General features: G+C 44.5%; 1 protein-coding gene across 2 annotated transcripts in view; it reads right to left on the bottom strand.

Moving 5' to 3' along the window:
* Nucleotides 1-16,745, bottom strand: part of PPP1R16B (protein phosphatase 1 regulatory subunit 16B) — a 120,961-nt gene that overhangs the window by 74,103 nt on the left and 30,113 nt on the right. For both annotated transcript variants that reach the window (XM_033186414.1, XM_033186415.1), the window contains exon 2: nucleotides 15,017-15,366. In XM_033186414.1, the coding sequence (XP_033042305.1) occupies nucleotides 15,017-15,266 (250 nt within the window). In that variant the 5' untranslated portion in view covers nucleotides 15,267-15,366. The remainder of the gene's footprint in view (nucleotides 1-15,016; nucleotides 15,367-16,745) is intronic.

The following is a 16,745-nucleotide window of genomic DNA, read 5'->3' as shown; positions in this document are numbered from 1 at the left end:
GAGTGGGCATGTGGCTCCAATCAGACCAATCATAGCATTGCTTCCCTGATCTAGCCATTGCAATTGACTCAGGAATTGACCTCGTAGTCAATGAGGTTCCATTCTGGGACTTGTTGAGCCTGGGACACTTCTGGGAAAAGAAATTATTCTTATTGAGGTTGCCGAAAGGATTTAGGACATATATTTCAAGCTGCTAGTCATCTTCTCAGAGACATTTCTTGGTAGTCTCATGCATCCACATGTGCCTGAAGCTATGCTATCTTTGAACTTCTCTACTACATGAACACTGTTTTGTTAACCTTGTTAGTGTGAGTTTTTGTCACTGAGGACACCAAAGTCCTAATGTATCATTCAAGAATCCAAAACTATCTGAACAGGTAGATAACTGGGCTCAAAACTCAACAAGATAAATGTAGAGATTGACCTCAATGTTAAAAATCAACTGTGAGTCCAGGAAGGCTTCTGGGGGTCCTGGTAATGTTCTGTTTCTTGATCTGAGTGCTGATTAGTTACACAGGTATGCTTAGCATATAAAAATCCAACCAGTTTTACCCTTTTCTGCCTGATGATTATGCTTCAACAACTAGTTTTCTTTTTTTTAATCTGTATGGGGAAAATGTAGCTTCATTAAAGGGAAACTGACTTGGGTTTTTTTTTTTTTTTTTTTTTTTTTTTTGAGACGGAGTCTCGCTCTGCCGCCCAGGCTGGAGTGCAGTGGCCGGATCTCGGCTCACTGCAAGCTCCGCCTCCCGGGTTCACGCCATTCTCCTGCCTCAGCCTCCCGAGTAGCTGGGACTACAGGCGCCCGCCACCTCGCCCGGCTAGTTTTTTGTATTTTTAGTAGAGACGGGGTTTCACCATGTTAGCCAGGATGGTCTCGATCTCCTGACCTCGTGATCCGCCCGTCTCGGCCTCCCAAAGTGCTGGGATTACAGGCTTGAGCCACCGCGCCCGGCCGACTTGGGGGTTTTGTTTTCTTATAAATTCAATATGAGTCAACAGCAGCTACTCAAAAAGCTAATGGAAACTTGAGTCATACTAACAGGCAAAACCAACCAGAACGAGGAAAGTGACAGTTTCATTCACTCTAGAGTGAGCCAGATCAGACTTTGGGAAGAATGTAGACAAGGTAGAGCATGTTCACAAATCTCAAGGTCACATATCATAAAAGAATACTAAAAGAAACAGAAGTAGTTAGCCTGGAGAGAAGGGGAGAGAGGATAGAATCTGGATAGGACTCAGATCTCCAGGCTCACTGAAACACTGGAATGATTAGACAACTTTATCATCTGCAAATAATGTTCTTTCTACATAGAAACCCCCAAGATAACTTACTGAGAAACCGAGGCTAAGGTGAAAGCAGTAAATTGACCTGGTATAACATTAATGTACAAAACCCAAAGCCCTCCTTTTAAGACATTAAACAGGACTTACATGAAAACAAAACAAAACAAACAAACAAACAAACACCTACAGCTTTCCTAAAGGACAAGAAAGAAGACATGTTTAACAGAGAAATGTGCCATTCCCATGCTTAGAAAAACTCAGCATGGTAAACGTATCAGTTTGGTCCAAATTAATTAATTATTTTAATTTTTAAACTTTTAAGTTCGGGATACAAGTGCAGGTGTGTTACGTAGGTAAACTTGTGTCTTGGGAATGTGTTGTACAGATCATTTCATCCCCCAGGTATGAAGCCTAGTACCCATTAGTTATTTTTCCTGATCTCCTCCCTCCTCCCACAATCCACCATCCAACAGGGAGCCAGTGTGTGTTGTTCCCCTCTATGCGTCCATGTGTTTTCATCATTTAGCTCCCACTTATAAGTGAGAACATGCTGTATTTGGTTTTCTGTCCCTGTGTTAGTTTGCTAAGGACAATAGCCTCCAGCTCCATCCATGTCCCTGCAAAGCTTTGGAGAAATCTATTTTTGAGGTTTGGAGGGAAAACTTGACCAAACAGTCCTAAATGTTATGTGAACAGCTGCAAATAAGCAGGAGCATTTTGAAAAAGAAGGATAATCTGAGGGAAACTTGTTTCATCACATATTAAGCCACAATATAAATCTACAAGGATGAAAGCGGTATGTAACTGGCACCAAAATAGGTTGCTGGAACAGAATAGACAGGTTGAAGAGTTACCCTTCATTACAGATGAGGCTCTAGAGTGCGAGGGTGGCCTCACAAACTCATGGGGAAGGAAGGGATGTTGGGACAATTGATGATGCTTTGGAAACAAAATATAGACAGATTTTCATTTAGTACTCTATACTAAAATGGAGTCCAGAAATACTATTTATTTAAATAAGGCCTAAAAGCCCTAGAAGAAAACATAGGTTTAATACACATCACTAAATGAGGAAACATTTTAGTGCAAGAGCCCATAAACTATTTCTGTAAAGGGCCAGAGAGTAAATATTTTAATCTTTGCAGGCTATGTGGTCGCGGTTACAACTCAACTCTGCCATTGTAATGTGAAAGCAGCCATAGATAATAGGTAAATGAACGGGCATGGCTGTGTTCCAATAAAACTTCATTTACAAAAACAGACAGTGGGAAGATGTGGACTTCAGGCCACACTTTTCTGGTCCCTGCTTTAAAGGGATAAAAACAAAAAATAAAATAATTTTTAAAAAAGAGATCAAGTATCATTAGGTTTGACAATATAAAAAATAAGAACTCCAAGGCATAAAAACATTACTATACACAAAACGTTAAAGCAAAGACATACACACACTGCAGAAAATATATGAACCATACATGACAACAAAGGGTTGGCATCTCTCCCTCCAACGTCATTCTCCCCCTTCTTGCCTTCTCCCTGTCTCCTCTCACACACACAAACATAAACGTACACAATCATTGAAACCAATAAGAAGCGCACTAGCAGAAAAAATCCACAAATAGCCTGCGTGTAGTGGCTCATGCCTGTAATCCCAGCACTTTGGGATCCTGAGGCAGGCAGATCACCTGAGGTCAGGCGTTTGAGACCAGCCTGGCCAGCATGGTGAAACCCCATCTCTACTAAAAATACAAAAAGTACCCAGGTGTGGAGGTGGGTGCCTGTAATCTTAGCTACTCGGGAGGCTGAGACAGGAGAATTGCTTGAATCCAGGAGGCAGAGGTTGCAGTGAGCCAAGATTGTACCACTGCACTGCAGCCTGGGGACAGAGGGAGACTCCATCTCAAAACAACAACAACAACAACAAAAAGACAAACTAGACAACTCAAAGGAGAGAGATGACCAGTAAACTTATGAATAGGTATGCAACCTTAACTGTCTCAATTTTATGCAAATTAAGACAACAGGACTATTTTCCATATATCAAATATATCAGCAAAGGTGTGTTTTCAATGTCATCATCCAGCATTGATGTGGCAGGTAGTGATGAGGTGGGGAGACAGCCGGGATGGATACACACAGCTGATGCAACCTCTCTGGTAGTCAAATGAGTGGTTTATATCGAGACCTCAAAGCCAATGAACATCTAGGAATCTACCTAGTAAATAAAGCTATGGCCAAATATTTTTATTTTTATTTTATCTATTTAGTTTTTTGGAGACAGGTTCTCACTCTGTCACCTGGGCTGGAGTGTAGTGGCACAATCACGGCTTACTGCAGCCTTAACCTCCTGGGCTCAGGAGTTCCTCCCACCTCCACCCCACCAAGTTGCTAAGACCACAGGTACACGTCACTACACCTGGGTAATTTTTAAAATTTTGTGTAGATACGGGATCTCACTATGTTGCCTAGGCTGGTCTTGAACTCCTGGGCTCAAGTGATCCTCCTGCCTTGGCCTCTCAAAGTGCTGGGATTTATAGGCATGAGCCACTGCACCCAGCCAACCAAATACTTTTATACATTGATATTCACCACGGCATATTTATACTAGCAAAAATTGGGAATGGCCTCAAAATACAATAATAAGGGAGTAGTTGCATAAATTATGGAACATCCAGACAGGATATATGAGGTCATCATTAGAAATCTCTTTTTCCAAAGACTGTATAAAGATAAGACAAAATATTCAACCCCTCAACAGCATTTGACTGAGCCGACAGTCCTTTCTTCCAGGCTTCTGAGATGCCACACTCTTCCTAGTTTTCTTTCTACCATCTGAGTAGATGATTCTGGTCTCCTTTGTTCTCTTCTTCTTGAGTCAATAGGCAGCTATTGAGGTGTCCCAGAGCTTTCTCTAGTGATCCCTTCTCTGCGATCCCTTCTCTGCTCCAACTACCCTCTATTCCTAGATGACCTCATACAGTCCTGCATTTTTGAAAAGACCGCACTCGTATTATGCTGATGACTTCCCAAATATTATAACCATCCCTCATATCTCCCCTGAGCTCCAGACTCACATATTCATCTGCCTTTTCAAGAACTCCATGTGGATGTTAAAAGGACATGTCAACTTGGACAGTCGTACAGAACTTGATTCTCTCCAAATCCCCTCCTCCCTCCTACTCCAATCTTCCCAGTCTCAGAATGTGGCACTGTTATCCACCTAGGTGTTCAAACCAAAAACCCAAGAGTCATCACTGAGTCCCTCCTCCGTCACTTGACACAGAAGCCCCGTGGGCTCCACCTCCTGATTTCTGCATCATCCAGTGACCACCATAGGTTCTCACCACTGTGACAGCTTCTCATGAGCCTCCCTGCTCCCCTCATGGCCTCGTGAGAATAGATTCCTACAGTCCATTCTGCACTCAGCAACTAGGAAAATCCATCCCTAATTCAAAATCTATGTCTCATCCTATGATTCCTCTTTCAAAACCACCAGTGGCTTTTCATTGAAATCAAATGTACAGTTCCTACTCTAGTCTTCTAAGGTCAGTATGCTCTCCCCAACCACCTGCTCCCCCTACCCTTTCCCCTCCCATCTTTCTCCTGTCTTCAAACACACCAAGCCTATTCCCATCAGATATCCTTTGTACATTTCTCCCAGACTCCTCCACATTCAGGTCCGAGCCCAAATCACCTCCTCAGACAGGCTCTCCACGATACCACAGCTCTAGCAGATGACTCATTTTGCTGAATTCACAAGTGAATGTTAGGGTAAAAGTTGTTTTTACTTTTACATTTTTATGTATTTGTTTATTTATTTTTTAGGGACAGAGTCTTCCTCTGTCACTTAGGCTGGAGTGTAGTGGCACCATCACAGCTCATTGCAGTCTTGAACTCCTGGGCTCAAGCCATCCGCCCACCTCAGACTCCCAAAGCTCTGGGATGACAGGCATGGGCCACCATATTTGGCCCTAAAAGTTGTTTTTTAAATGTACACAAACTCACTCCTTGTTGTGTGTAGATCCGAAGGGTTGAAGACAGCTGGGCTCACTCTCTGCCCCATCTGTCCTTCTAGATCTTCCCTTCTCCATGCCTGAGGAAGTCAGCCGACTTGCACTACATCAAAGGCTTCCTTGCATTCTGCTTTCTGGTTAGGTTTGTCATTGAAAGCACCAGAATGGCAGAGGCATGGAGTGGCAGCCACTGCTCCTGTTAGGCAGCCCTCTCCATACGGTACCTGCCTTAGGTTCCAGTAGGTTCCATTTCCTTGTCTCCTTCAGGCCCAGGGGGGCGGTGGGGTGGGGTGGGTAAGATCTCCCAACTTTTGCTATCCCAGGGTATTGCCCCATTCCTTGTTGACTCCCATAAACCAGTGATTCTCAAAGTGGTCCCTAGACTCTTTCAGGGTATTAAAAGATCAAAACGATTTTCACAGTAACACTTAGAGGCCGAGACGGGCGGATCACGAGGTCAGGAGATCAAGACCATCCTGGCTAACACGGTGAAACCCCGTCTCTACTAAAAAATACAAAAAAACTAGCCGGGCGACGTGGCGGGCGCCTGTAGTCCCAGCTACTCGGGAGGCTGAGGCAGGAGAATGGCATAAACCCAGGAGGCGGAGCTTGCAGTGAGCTGAGATCCGGCCACTGCACTCCAGCCTGGGCCACAGAGCGAGACTCCGTCTCAAAAAAAAAAAAAAAAAAAAAAAGAAATTACTTGCATTTTCCGCTGTGTTGACATTTGCACTGATGGTATAAAAATGGTGGGTAAAACTACTATTGTTTTAACAGAATTAACTCAGTGGCACCAAGCTGTACTAGCAATCACCAACTTCATTGTTTTGTATGTACAATCAAAAGAAAAAAAAATCAATACCAGTTTCCCTTAAAAATGTCCTTGATAAAGCAGTAAAATGTATCAATTTTATGAAACCTTAATCCTTGAGTATATGTCCTTTTAATATACCATGTGACAAAATGGGAAGTTCAAAAAAAGAATAATCATTGTCTCCAACTGCAATACTTGAACCATTTTTTTTTTTTTTTTTGAGACGGAGTCTCGCTCTGTCCCCCAGGCTGGAGTACAGTGGCCCGATCTCCTCTCACTGCAAGTTCCGCCTCCCGGGTTCACGCCAGCCTCCTGAGTAGCTGGGACTATAAGCTCCCACCACCGCGCCCGGCTAATTTTTTGTATTTTTAGTAGAGATGGGGTTTCACCGTGGTCTCTCGATCTCCTGACCTTGTGATCCGCCTGCCTCGGCCTCCCAAAGTGCTGGGATTACAGGTGTGAGCCACCGCACCCGGCCCACTTGAGCTATTTTTTAAGCTGTGTGCTAAGCTAGCCTCTTCTCTCATGGAGCACTAGTTTTACTTAAAGGATGTCTAGCAAACAATGGTTATTCAGACTTGAGTATTTAACAGGCAGTGTTTTTTTTTTTTTTTCCTAAAAAGGGCAAATGAATCTTCTCACAACTAACAGCATTTGTTACCAATGATAGAATTTGAACTTTTAAGCAAAAATCCAAATTTTAGAAAACTTTTATAGCTACCATAAACTTAACAGTTTCCCAGTACTTGAATAATTGTATGGCAAGACTGGTATTGAAACTATGCATTTTCTTATATTGTACAAAGCAACGTGTCAACATTTGGAAAATCTGTATAACTCAGTGAACCAATATTTTCTAACAGATCCAATACATTACATTTTAAAAAAAAGTACACATGGGTAAAGTGAACCAATATTTTCTAACAGATCCAATACATTACATTAAAAAAAAAAAGTACACATGGGTAAAAGAACCATTCAAAATGCAAGACAGACCAATGGATTTTGATGTAAATTGATATGGCTTCAGATTCTGCACTGCAACTAACCTTTAAGAAAGTACTACTTGTTGAGTTTAGATGTAGTATCAAAGAATATCCACAATATCTGAAAAAGCAAATTAAAATATTTCCTCCCTTTTCCAACTACATAAGACTTTCTTTATTTACTTCAACCAAAATAACATATCACAGCAGATTGAAGGCAGAAGCAGATAAGATACTCCAACTGTCTTCCGTTAAGCCAGATCTTAAAAAGATTTGCAAAAATATAAAACAAGGCTACTCTCCTCATTGCTTTTTTTTTTTGTTTTGAAAAATACCATTTTTCATAAAAATATTTATGTTAACATGTGGTGGTTTTAAAACATGTCCACAAATTCTCTCTTCAAAAGATGAAGCTTAATTCCCCACCCCTTGAGTGTGGGCTGGACCTAGTGAGTCATTTCTCATGAATAAAAGATGGTAGAAGTGATGGTACATGATTTCCAACATGAGGTCATAAAGGCATTGTGGATTGCTCTCTCTCTTGGATCACTCACTCTGAAAAAAGCCACCTGCCATGCTGAGAGAACAGTCGAGCTGTCCTATAGAGAGGGTCACATGGCAGGGAACTGAGGCCTCTTGCCAACAGCCATGCCTGTGAGCCATCTTTGAAGTTGGATTCTCCAGCCCCAGGTAAATCCTGAAGTGACTGCAACCTTATGAGATATCCTGAACTAGAACCGCCCAGCTGAGCTGCTCTGGATCCCTGAGCCACAGAAATTGTGTGAGGCAGTAAATGTTTATTGTTTTAAGCTGCTAAATTTTGAGCTCACCTGCTACGCAGAAGCAGATAATCAATAGATAATATGTTTATCACTCTGACTTAATGAATGAATAAATATTTAATGCCTCTGTTTAAATTTCGAATACAGTAAATATGGGTAGATAGAACCCAGTTAAACCAAAGCTCTTAGAAGTTCTCAGGTTTTAAGAATATAAAGGGGCTCTGAGACCAAAAAGTTTGGGGACCACTTCCCTAAACCCTTTACAAACTGCCCCTTCATCAAACTTTCCACAAATCGCCCCATATAAAATCACCATTTGTTTCCTCCCAGGACGCTGCCTGACACGATACTAAAATATTATCAATGGTTGTTGCTGTTCAGTGGGAATATGGGTGATTTTATCTTCTTCTTAATGCTTCTTTTTTCTGTACTTCTAAAAGTTTCTATAACAATAATGGGTTTGTTTTTTTTTTTTAAATAATTAGAAGAAAAGAAACTTCCCTTTTCAAAATCATCAAAAGTGAAAGTCAGAGTTAGTTCCTGCAGAGGAGCCAATGGTTTAAGAGGGGGGCGGCAGGGCCCAGGTGTCTGGTGCTGTGCCTGGGGGCAGGGGAGGGGGCTGCAGGTGGCAGGGATGACTGAGCACCCCACCCATCTGACCCCAGTCAGAACACCTCCTTCCTTTGCTTTACATATTGGGCTTCTGCATAATATCTCATTTAAAGAAAAGTTTCCACTGCTTAAAAAAGAGTTCAAAAACCTTTACAGTGAGAAAAATCATTAAATTTAATAAGAGTTAAATTTAGAGTACAGAAGAATCACTCAAACATTTTTTGAATGAGAATTTCCATAAAGAAAACCCTACACATTCTGAGAGAAAAACAGAAGTCTCTAACAACTTAACATAAATTCGATGATTTCAAGGGAGGCTGGGCTATTGTGGCCCTAGAAAGAGTTATATCTGGGGCTAAAGAGCTTATCTGGGGGCCCCCAAATCAAAGGGCCTAAGAGGCCAGCAGAACCACCAGGATGCCTAAGGCCAAAACAAACACAGATCAGAACCACAACTGAGGGTTCTCTGCTTTTCTAGTGAAAACAAAACCAGGAAGTACAGAACTGCCTGGTGGTTAAATACATGGGCTTCAGAGACAACTGCTCTGGGTTTGAGTCCTGGGACTGAGTCTGATACTTAAAACTGTGAGACCTTGGCAGGTGACTTAGTCTCTCTGAGCTTCAAATTCCTCATCCGTAAAACGGGGGGATGAGAATTAACACAGTGAAGCCATTTTCTAAGACAGTACAGCAGTTTCTTAAAAAGTTAAACATAATTTACCATATGACCCAACAATTCTATTCCAAGGTGATGACCCAGGAGAAATGAAAACATATATCCACACGAAGACTTGTACCCAAATTTGCTTACCAGCATTCTTCATCCTACCCCAAAACAGAAATAATCCAAATGCTCACCTACTGGTGAATGGATAAACAAAATGTGGTATATCTATACAATGGAATACTACGGGGCAATGAAAAGGAATGAAACCCTGATATATGATGTCACACCAAGGATGAACATTGAAAGCAGTATTCTGAATGAAAGAAGTCAATCACAAAGATCATATATTATATGATTCCATGTAAATAATATGTCCAGAAAAGGCAAAGCTATACAGACAGAAAGTAGATTATGGTTGCCTGGGGCTGGGAACCAGGAGTTACTGCAAATGGGCATAAGGCTTCTTTTTGGGATGATGAAAATGCTTTCTGTTTGTTTTTGAGATGGGGTCTTGCTCTGTCACCCAAGCTAGTGGTTCAATCACGGCTCACTGCAGCTTTAACCTCCCAGACTCAAGTGATCCTTCTGCCTAAGCCTTCCAAGTGGCTGGGACCACAGGCATGTGCCGCCACGCCTGGCTTTTTTTTTTTTTTTTTTTTCCTTCGGTACAGACGGGCTTTCCAGGCTGGTCTAGAACTCCTGGGCTTAAGCCATCCTCTACCTTGGCCTCCCAAAGTGCTGGGATTACAGGTGTGAGCCACCCCACCCAGCGATGGAAATGTTTTACAATTAGATTGTGACTGATGGATGCACAACTCTGTAAATTTACTGAAAATCATTGAATTGTACACTTAAAGTGGGCAAATTGTATAATACGTAAACTGAACCCCAAGCTATTTTTAAAAAATGGGGTTTGACTCTCTAACCTCAGAGAGTTACTGTGAAGATTAACCGAGATAACATATGTAAGGCAAGCTGTCTGGTACAAAGTACCTGATAAATAATAACAATGATGACAATCAGAATATGCCGTAATAATAGATTATGTAAATGTAGAATAATAGTGTAGAATAACAACAATTTATATCACTTACATAGCTCTCACCATACCACTTCAATGTTTATCAACTTAATTTAACCCCCCCAACAACTTTTGGAGCAGGTATATTATCATCCTCATTTTTACAGATGGAGAAACCGAGGCACCGAGAAGTAAAGTAACTTCCCAAGGATGCATATCTAGTAAACGGTAGAGCGGGGATTTGAATCCTGGAGGACAAACTGCAGGGTCTGTGCTCCTAGCCATGACACTACATTGTCTCTCAGTAAACATCAGCTACGTATTGAGTTGCTACTTTAACCAGTGATGGGGTGGAAGTGCAGAAAAGGCTCATGGATGGCTCCCTAGAGGTCACGCCGGACTCAAAGCTGAGAGTTACAGAAGTTAGTCACAGGAAGAGTGTCCCAGACAGAGGGAATTGCATATATAAAGGTGTGGAGGTAAGATAACACAGGGAATATGGGAGGATCTCGGTGGAGCTGGCATTGCCTGGGGCAGAGGGTGATGGCAGTGAGAGCAGTGAGCATGGGGCTCAGGCAAGTCCAAGGGCAAGGACACTAGCCTAAAGGCAATATGGGACCAGAGGACGAAACTCAAGAGTTCCCAGCCTGCCTTTCTCTGGAAACAACTCACATTCCCCAGGCAGGTGGGGGAGGTTGACTCAGAGGCTGCTGTGAGCTCAGGGAAGCGGGGGAGCTGCCACCCCACGTTCCCACGCCACTGTGAGCTAACACCCCGGCAGCCTCCCAAACACCAGCTCCACCAGCAAGAAGCAGCCGTTTCTAGCCTGCTGGAAGCAGCAGGCTCTGTAGTGCTGCCAGGAAGCTGAGCATAGCTCAGTGAGGTCAAGGGCTGACTGATGGCAGCCTCACACCCCTCATCCAAACCCAGGCACCTGTGGACCCCCAAACCAATCCCAGGGCCTGGCACAGAGCACAGTGTTCTGGCCCCTTCCCCTCACTTGGCTGGCCCTAGAGACAGGGGGACCAGCCCATGGGGTCTAGCACTTTTCTCATTCAAATTTAATACCTTCAGATCCATCTCTTTTGTTTCACCACATCTGTCCTCAATAAACATTTGCACATGCACATAAAACATTCACTGTGGCAAAAGCAAAGCTACTGGAAAGATCTGCATCAATAAGGAGCTAGTTCGAAAATTCTGGTGAATCCATACTATGGAATACGACACAGCAGATAAAAATAATGGCACAGATCTGTACTGTATATGTTCTGGCATGAAAATGTCTCCAAGATATACTGTTGGATGGGAAAAAAAGCAAATTGCAGAATAATGTGTCCAGGATACCATCACTTATGTAAAAGCTTTTTAAAAAAGAAACCTGGCTCTAGATTCCTCTGAAGTCCACAAATGCATAGGCAAATGAAAAAAAAAACCTGGAAAAGAACCATCACACTAACAACAGTAGTGATGGGTGGACAAAAAGAAGCAAAGGAAGGGAGGAAGGAGAGAGGGAGGAAGGGAGAGACAGAAAGGACTTTTTACTTTGTACACTTCTATGTTGATTGTTTTTTACAAGAAGAGTGTATTTGTGCATATTTAGATTCTGAAAGACATTGAAGTCTGTAAAAAACAAAACAAAATAAAGTGCATTATCACCGTGCTGGTACAGGTCTCAGGGTAAATTTTCAAAGAACTGTCACATCCAGGACCTTGTCTAAGTCTTGCCATACCCTCTTGAGTGCAAGCTTCAAAACCTGATTTCACAGATTCAAAAACTGAACACAGTGGCTCACGCCTGTAATCCCAGCACTTTGGGAGGCCAAGGTGGGCGGATCACTTTGAGGTCAGGAGTGTGAGACCAGCCTTGCCAACATGGCAAAACCCCAACTCTACTAAAAATACAAAAATTAGCTGGGTGTGGTGGCACATGCCTGTAGTCTCAGCTACTCGAGAGGCTGAGGCAGGAGAATCGCTTGAACTCGGGAGGCAGAGGTTGCCGTGAGCCAAGATTGCACCACTGCACTCCAGCCTGAGCGACAGAGCGAGACTTGCTCTCAAAAACAAAACAAAACAAAACAAAAAAACTGGACCCACAGAGATGAAACAAGCTACTCAAAGTCACAGGCAGGGCTGCGGGGCACTGACCCCTTCACTCCCAACCCAGGGCTCCTACTAACCAGGAAACAAGACATCAGCAAGGGGTGGGGGCTCGGCAGGGGGCTGGGAGAATGGTCTGAAGCCCGCAGCCCGTGCACAGAGCCCCTCGGGAAGGGGCAATGGGGCTTTGTCAGGCAAGAAGGCAGTCAATAATGAGGGGTGAGAAGAGCTGATGAACTTCCGCCCCCAACAAAAATTAGACATCATGACAAGCCACCCACTGCGTGGGGATGGGGCTGCCGCGTCACTTGGCAAACTGCACGTGGGAAGGAGCCTCGGGGCCATGTCCCCAAGCCCGAGATTCCACCTCTCTTCTCACCAGGGCTGCTCACCCCAGGCTCTCAGTGGAGCTGCTTGCAGCAGAGTAGTTCCAGGGATGCCTCTTGGCTCGTTTCCTAGAGCCCTCTGCAGCCAGGTGGAAGTGGAATTACACTTCTCAGAGGGTTCTAGAACATGAAGAGCAAGGTGACTAAAATCCAGCACCTCTTGGGCCAGAAATGCCACCACCTCTCTGTTCTTTCATTGACTGGAAGGTGCGTGCAGGGACCCAGGAAGCATGGCCAGGCCTCTCCAGGGACAGTCAGGAAGGTTTATTATACAGGGATGGGTCAGAGGTGCCCAGGGGAACAGGGAGGTACACAGACCTTGGCTCACAATGAGCAGGCGAGACCGCCTCCAAACAAGCCCAGGGAAGGGGGCTATGGTTAAATCGTGGATCCTCCATTTATTCCTACAACAGGAAGCAAACCTATAAGGCTATGAGGGCAGTGACAAGAGTCGGATGCCGGTGGTTCTGATCCCGCTCTGCCACCTTGGTCAAGGTTCTGAACCTCTATGAGTTTCAGTTTCCCCATCTGTAAAATGGGTGTTATCATACATGGCTCTTAAAGCACTGTACATGGTACAGATCATGATATCTAGCTCATGAGACACAAAAATAATATAATTAAGTTAAATATGACAAGTACAAGGTATCCATAAAATCTGGAAACATAGGCTGGGCCCAGTGACTCATGCCTGTAATCCCAGCACTTTGGAAGGCCAAGGCGGGTGGATCACCTGAGGTCAAGAGTTCGAGACCAGGTTGGCCAACATGGTGAAATCCCGTCTCTACTAAAAATTTTAAAAAATAGCCAGGGCATGGAGGTGTACACCTGCAATCCCAGCTACTCAGGAGGCTAAGGCAGAAGAATTGTTGGAACCTGGGAGGCAGAGGTTGCAGTGAGCCGAGATCATACCGCTGCACTCCGCCCAGCCTGGGCAACAAGCGAGACTCCATCTCAAAAAAAAGAAAAAGAAAAAGAAAAACACCTGGAAACATAAATTATACAAATGTGTATACATGTTTGTTTATATTTATTTACTCATTCACTTTACAGAGTGAAAATGTCCTAGACAGCATTGTCTATATCTGTTTTCAGACTTTATGGACATCCTCTGTTAATGTAAATAAATATACTAATATAATAAAATAAAACATTAATAATCACTTCCTTAGCATAAGGGACCATGTTTAGGAACTTCATAGGGATTTTCTAACTTAATGTTCACAGCAAGCCGTTAAAGTAGATTTTCTTATTAGCCCCATTTTGCAGAGGTGTAAACGAAATACAGAGAGCAGAAGAGACTTGTCTACTTGTTAAGCTCATGCAGGGAACTGACAAAGGCAGTTTTAGATTCAGGTAGCCTCACTTCAGAGTCCATCCCTCTACATCATTTATGACTGCAGCAAAGGCTACATACACTGAATACACGGAACAGCATTCAGAGGGTGCCAGGCATGGGGTCTGGCACAGAGGAGAGCTTTATGAAATGCAAGATCCTACGAGTATTGAGCTCTTGGTGGGGAGAAACCAGATCCAACTTGTTCACCACTATATCTAGGAAAGTAATGCAAAAGAAGTTGTCTGTAAATATTTGTGGTTATCTGCAAATATTTGTGGGAGAGAAAGAAAGTTATTATGGTATTCCTTAGCCAAAGGCTGGAATCCTTGTTCCCAAAAAAATAAAGCTGGGCAAGGTGGCTTGCCTATAATCCTAGCTGCTTGGGAGGCTGAGGCACGAGAATCCCTTTAAGCTGGGAGTTTGAGACCAGCCTGGGCAACATAGTAAGACCCTATGTATAAATAAATAAATAAATAAATACAAATGAATGAAGATGTTTAAACAAAAAGTCTAGGCCTGGCGCTGTGGCTCATGCCTGTAATCCCGGCACTTTGGGAGACCAATGTGGGCAGATCACTTGAGCTTAGGAATTCGAGACCAGCAGGGGCAACAAAATGAGACCCCTATCTCTACAAAAAACTTTTTTTTTTTTTAATTAGCTGGGTATGGTGGCAGTACACCTGTGATCCCAGTTACTAGGGAAGCTGAGGTGGAAGGATCACTTGAGCCTGGGTGGCAGAGGTTGTAGTGAGCTGAGATCGTGCCACTGTACTCCTCCAGCCTGGGAGACAGAGCGAGACCCTGTCTTAGAGAGAGAGGAAAAAAAAAGTCTATGATAAATTCGAAGCTTTTCCTAGGAAAGGCCACTTCCTAAGAGGAATGGGGCTGCTGGAACTTGGAAGAGGGTCTGCAGACCTGCCTTGCCCACACGTCTACTGCACAGAACCTGGATTCCAAACCCTGATCAGAGGCCAAGGCAGCTGCATGGCCGCCAAGGCACAGAGGGGCCTACCTTCCTCGGCGTCGTTCCTCAGCGAGGCCTCCAGCAGGGCCACACTGGCCTCGAATGACACTTTCTTGCGGCGGCTGCCCGTGCTGCGCTTCCGCTCATGCTTTCGCTTGCGGTGCTGCAAGTCCTGCTCGTACTGTGCCCACTTCTTCAGCTGCTGGGCCCGGCGCTTCTGGGCGGCCCGCAGCCGCTCCAGCGTGGGCACCTTCTCCAGCAGCTGCAGTTCCGTCAGCAGGTCCACGTGGCTGGCCATGGCCACCGCCCTCCCCACGCCCTGGCTGGGGGCTAGCACAGTGCACCGGGGGCCAGGGCAGCGCGGGGCCTCTGGTGGGGCTGGGGCCTCATGGTGGGGCCTGTGGCAGGGAGGGAGACACAGATGAACACGTGTCAGACTCCACAACTCAGATCTGATTGTCACCCCAACGTCCCCTGTTCAAAACGCTTTTGAGGTTTTCCTTCCATTGCTCCTTGAGAAAAGTGCAAATCCTTACAATGGCTCTGTAAGTATCAGCAAGGTCTGGCTGTGCTGTCTAATGCAGCAGCCAGTAGCCACCTGTGACTATTTACATTTAAATTAATTAGAATAAAGTAAAATAATTTAATTCTTTGGTTGCACTATCCACATTTCTTTTTTTTTTTTTTTTTTTTTTTTTTTTTGAGGCGGAGTCTCGCTCTGTCGCCCAGACTGGAGTGCAGTGGCGGGATCTCAGCTCACTGCAAGCTCCGCCTCCCGGGTTTACGCCATTCTCCTGCCTCAGCCTCCCGAGTAGCTGGGACTACAGGCGCCCGCCACCTCGCCCGGCTAGTTTTTGTATTTTTAGTAGAGACGGGGTTTCACCGTGTTAGCCAGGATGGTCTCGATCTCCTGACCTCGTGATCCGCCCGTCTCGGCCTCCCAAAGTGCTGGGATTACAGGCTTGAGCCACCGCGCCCGGCCAACACTATCCACATTTCAAGTGCACAATCGCCACATGCTTCATATTGGACAATGCAGATAGAGAATATTTCCATCACTGCAGAAAGCTCTATTGGATAGCTTGGTTGTCTGCCTATCTAGCCACAGCCATTTAACAGGAACCATGCCCTTTTAGTTTTCTTGTATAGAGTCACTCTACCTTTTTTTATTTTTATTTTTTGAGACGCAGTCTCTCTCTGTCGCCCAGGCTGGAATGCAGTGGCGCTATATTGGCTCACTGCAAGCTCCATCTCCAGGGTTCACGCCATTCTTCTGCCTCAGCCTCCCGAGTAGCTGGGACTACAGGTGCCCACCACCACGCCCAGCTAATTTTTTTATATTTTTAGTAGAGACAGGGTTTCACCATGTTAACCAGGATGGTCTCGATCTCCTGACCTTGTAATCCTCCCGCCTTGGCCTCCCAAAGTGCTGGGATTACAGGCGTGAGTCACTGTGCCCGGCCAAGAGTCACCCTACTTAAGGATCTGGGTATCTGGGTGCTGGAACCAGAAGGGGTGCAGGGAGGGTCAGGACATGATGGGGGCTGTAGACCCCCCAAAATCTGGAGACTATACAAACGTCCAAGGCCTCAGAATTATGAATATCTGACACTTCTGCTCAAGCCTCTTTTGTTCTGATCACTATGAGATGCAAGTTGTTCTGGAGATGCGATGGACAGGACTAGAAAGAGACCAGAAGAAATAATATGCTATTGCAGTGCTTCTCAAAGTGTGGTCTGGGAACCCCATAGGGAATCCCTGAAACCATTTCAAGAAG

Source organism: Trachypithecus francoisi, unplaced genomic scaffold (assembly GCF_009764315.1).
Source record: "Trachypithecus francoisi isolate TF-2019V2 unplaced genomic scaffold, Tfra_2.0 Lachesis_group21, whole genome shotgun sequence".
Classification (NCBI taxonomy): domain Eukaryota; kingdom Metazoa; phylum Chordata; class Mammalia; order Primates; family Cercopithecidae; genus Trachypithecus; species Trachypithecus francoisi.
The sequence above is the reverse complement of the archived record's forward strand: the minus strand, read 5'-3'. Positions and strand labels throughout refer to the sequence as shown.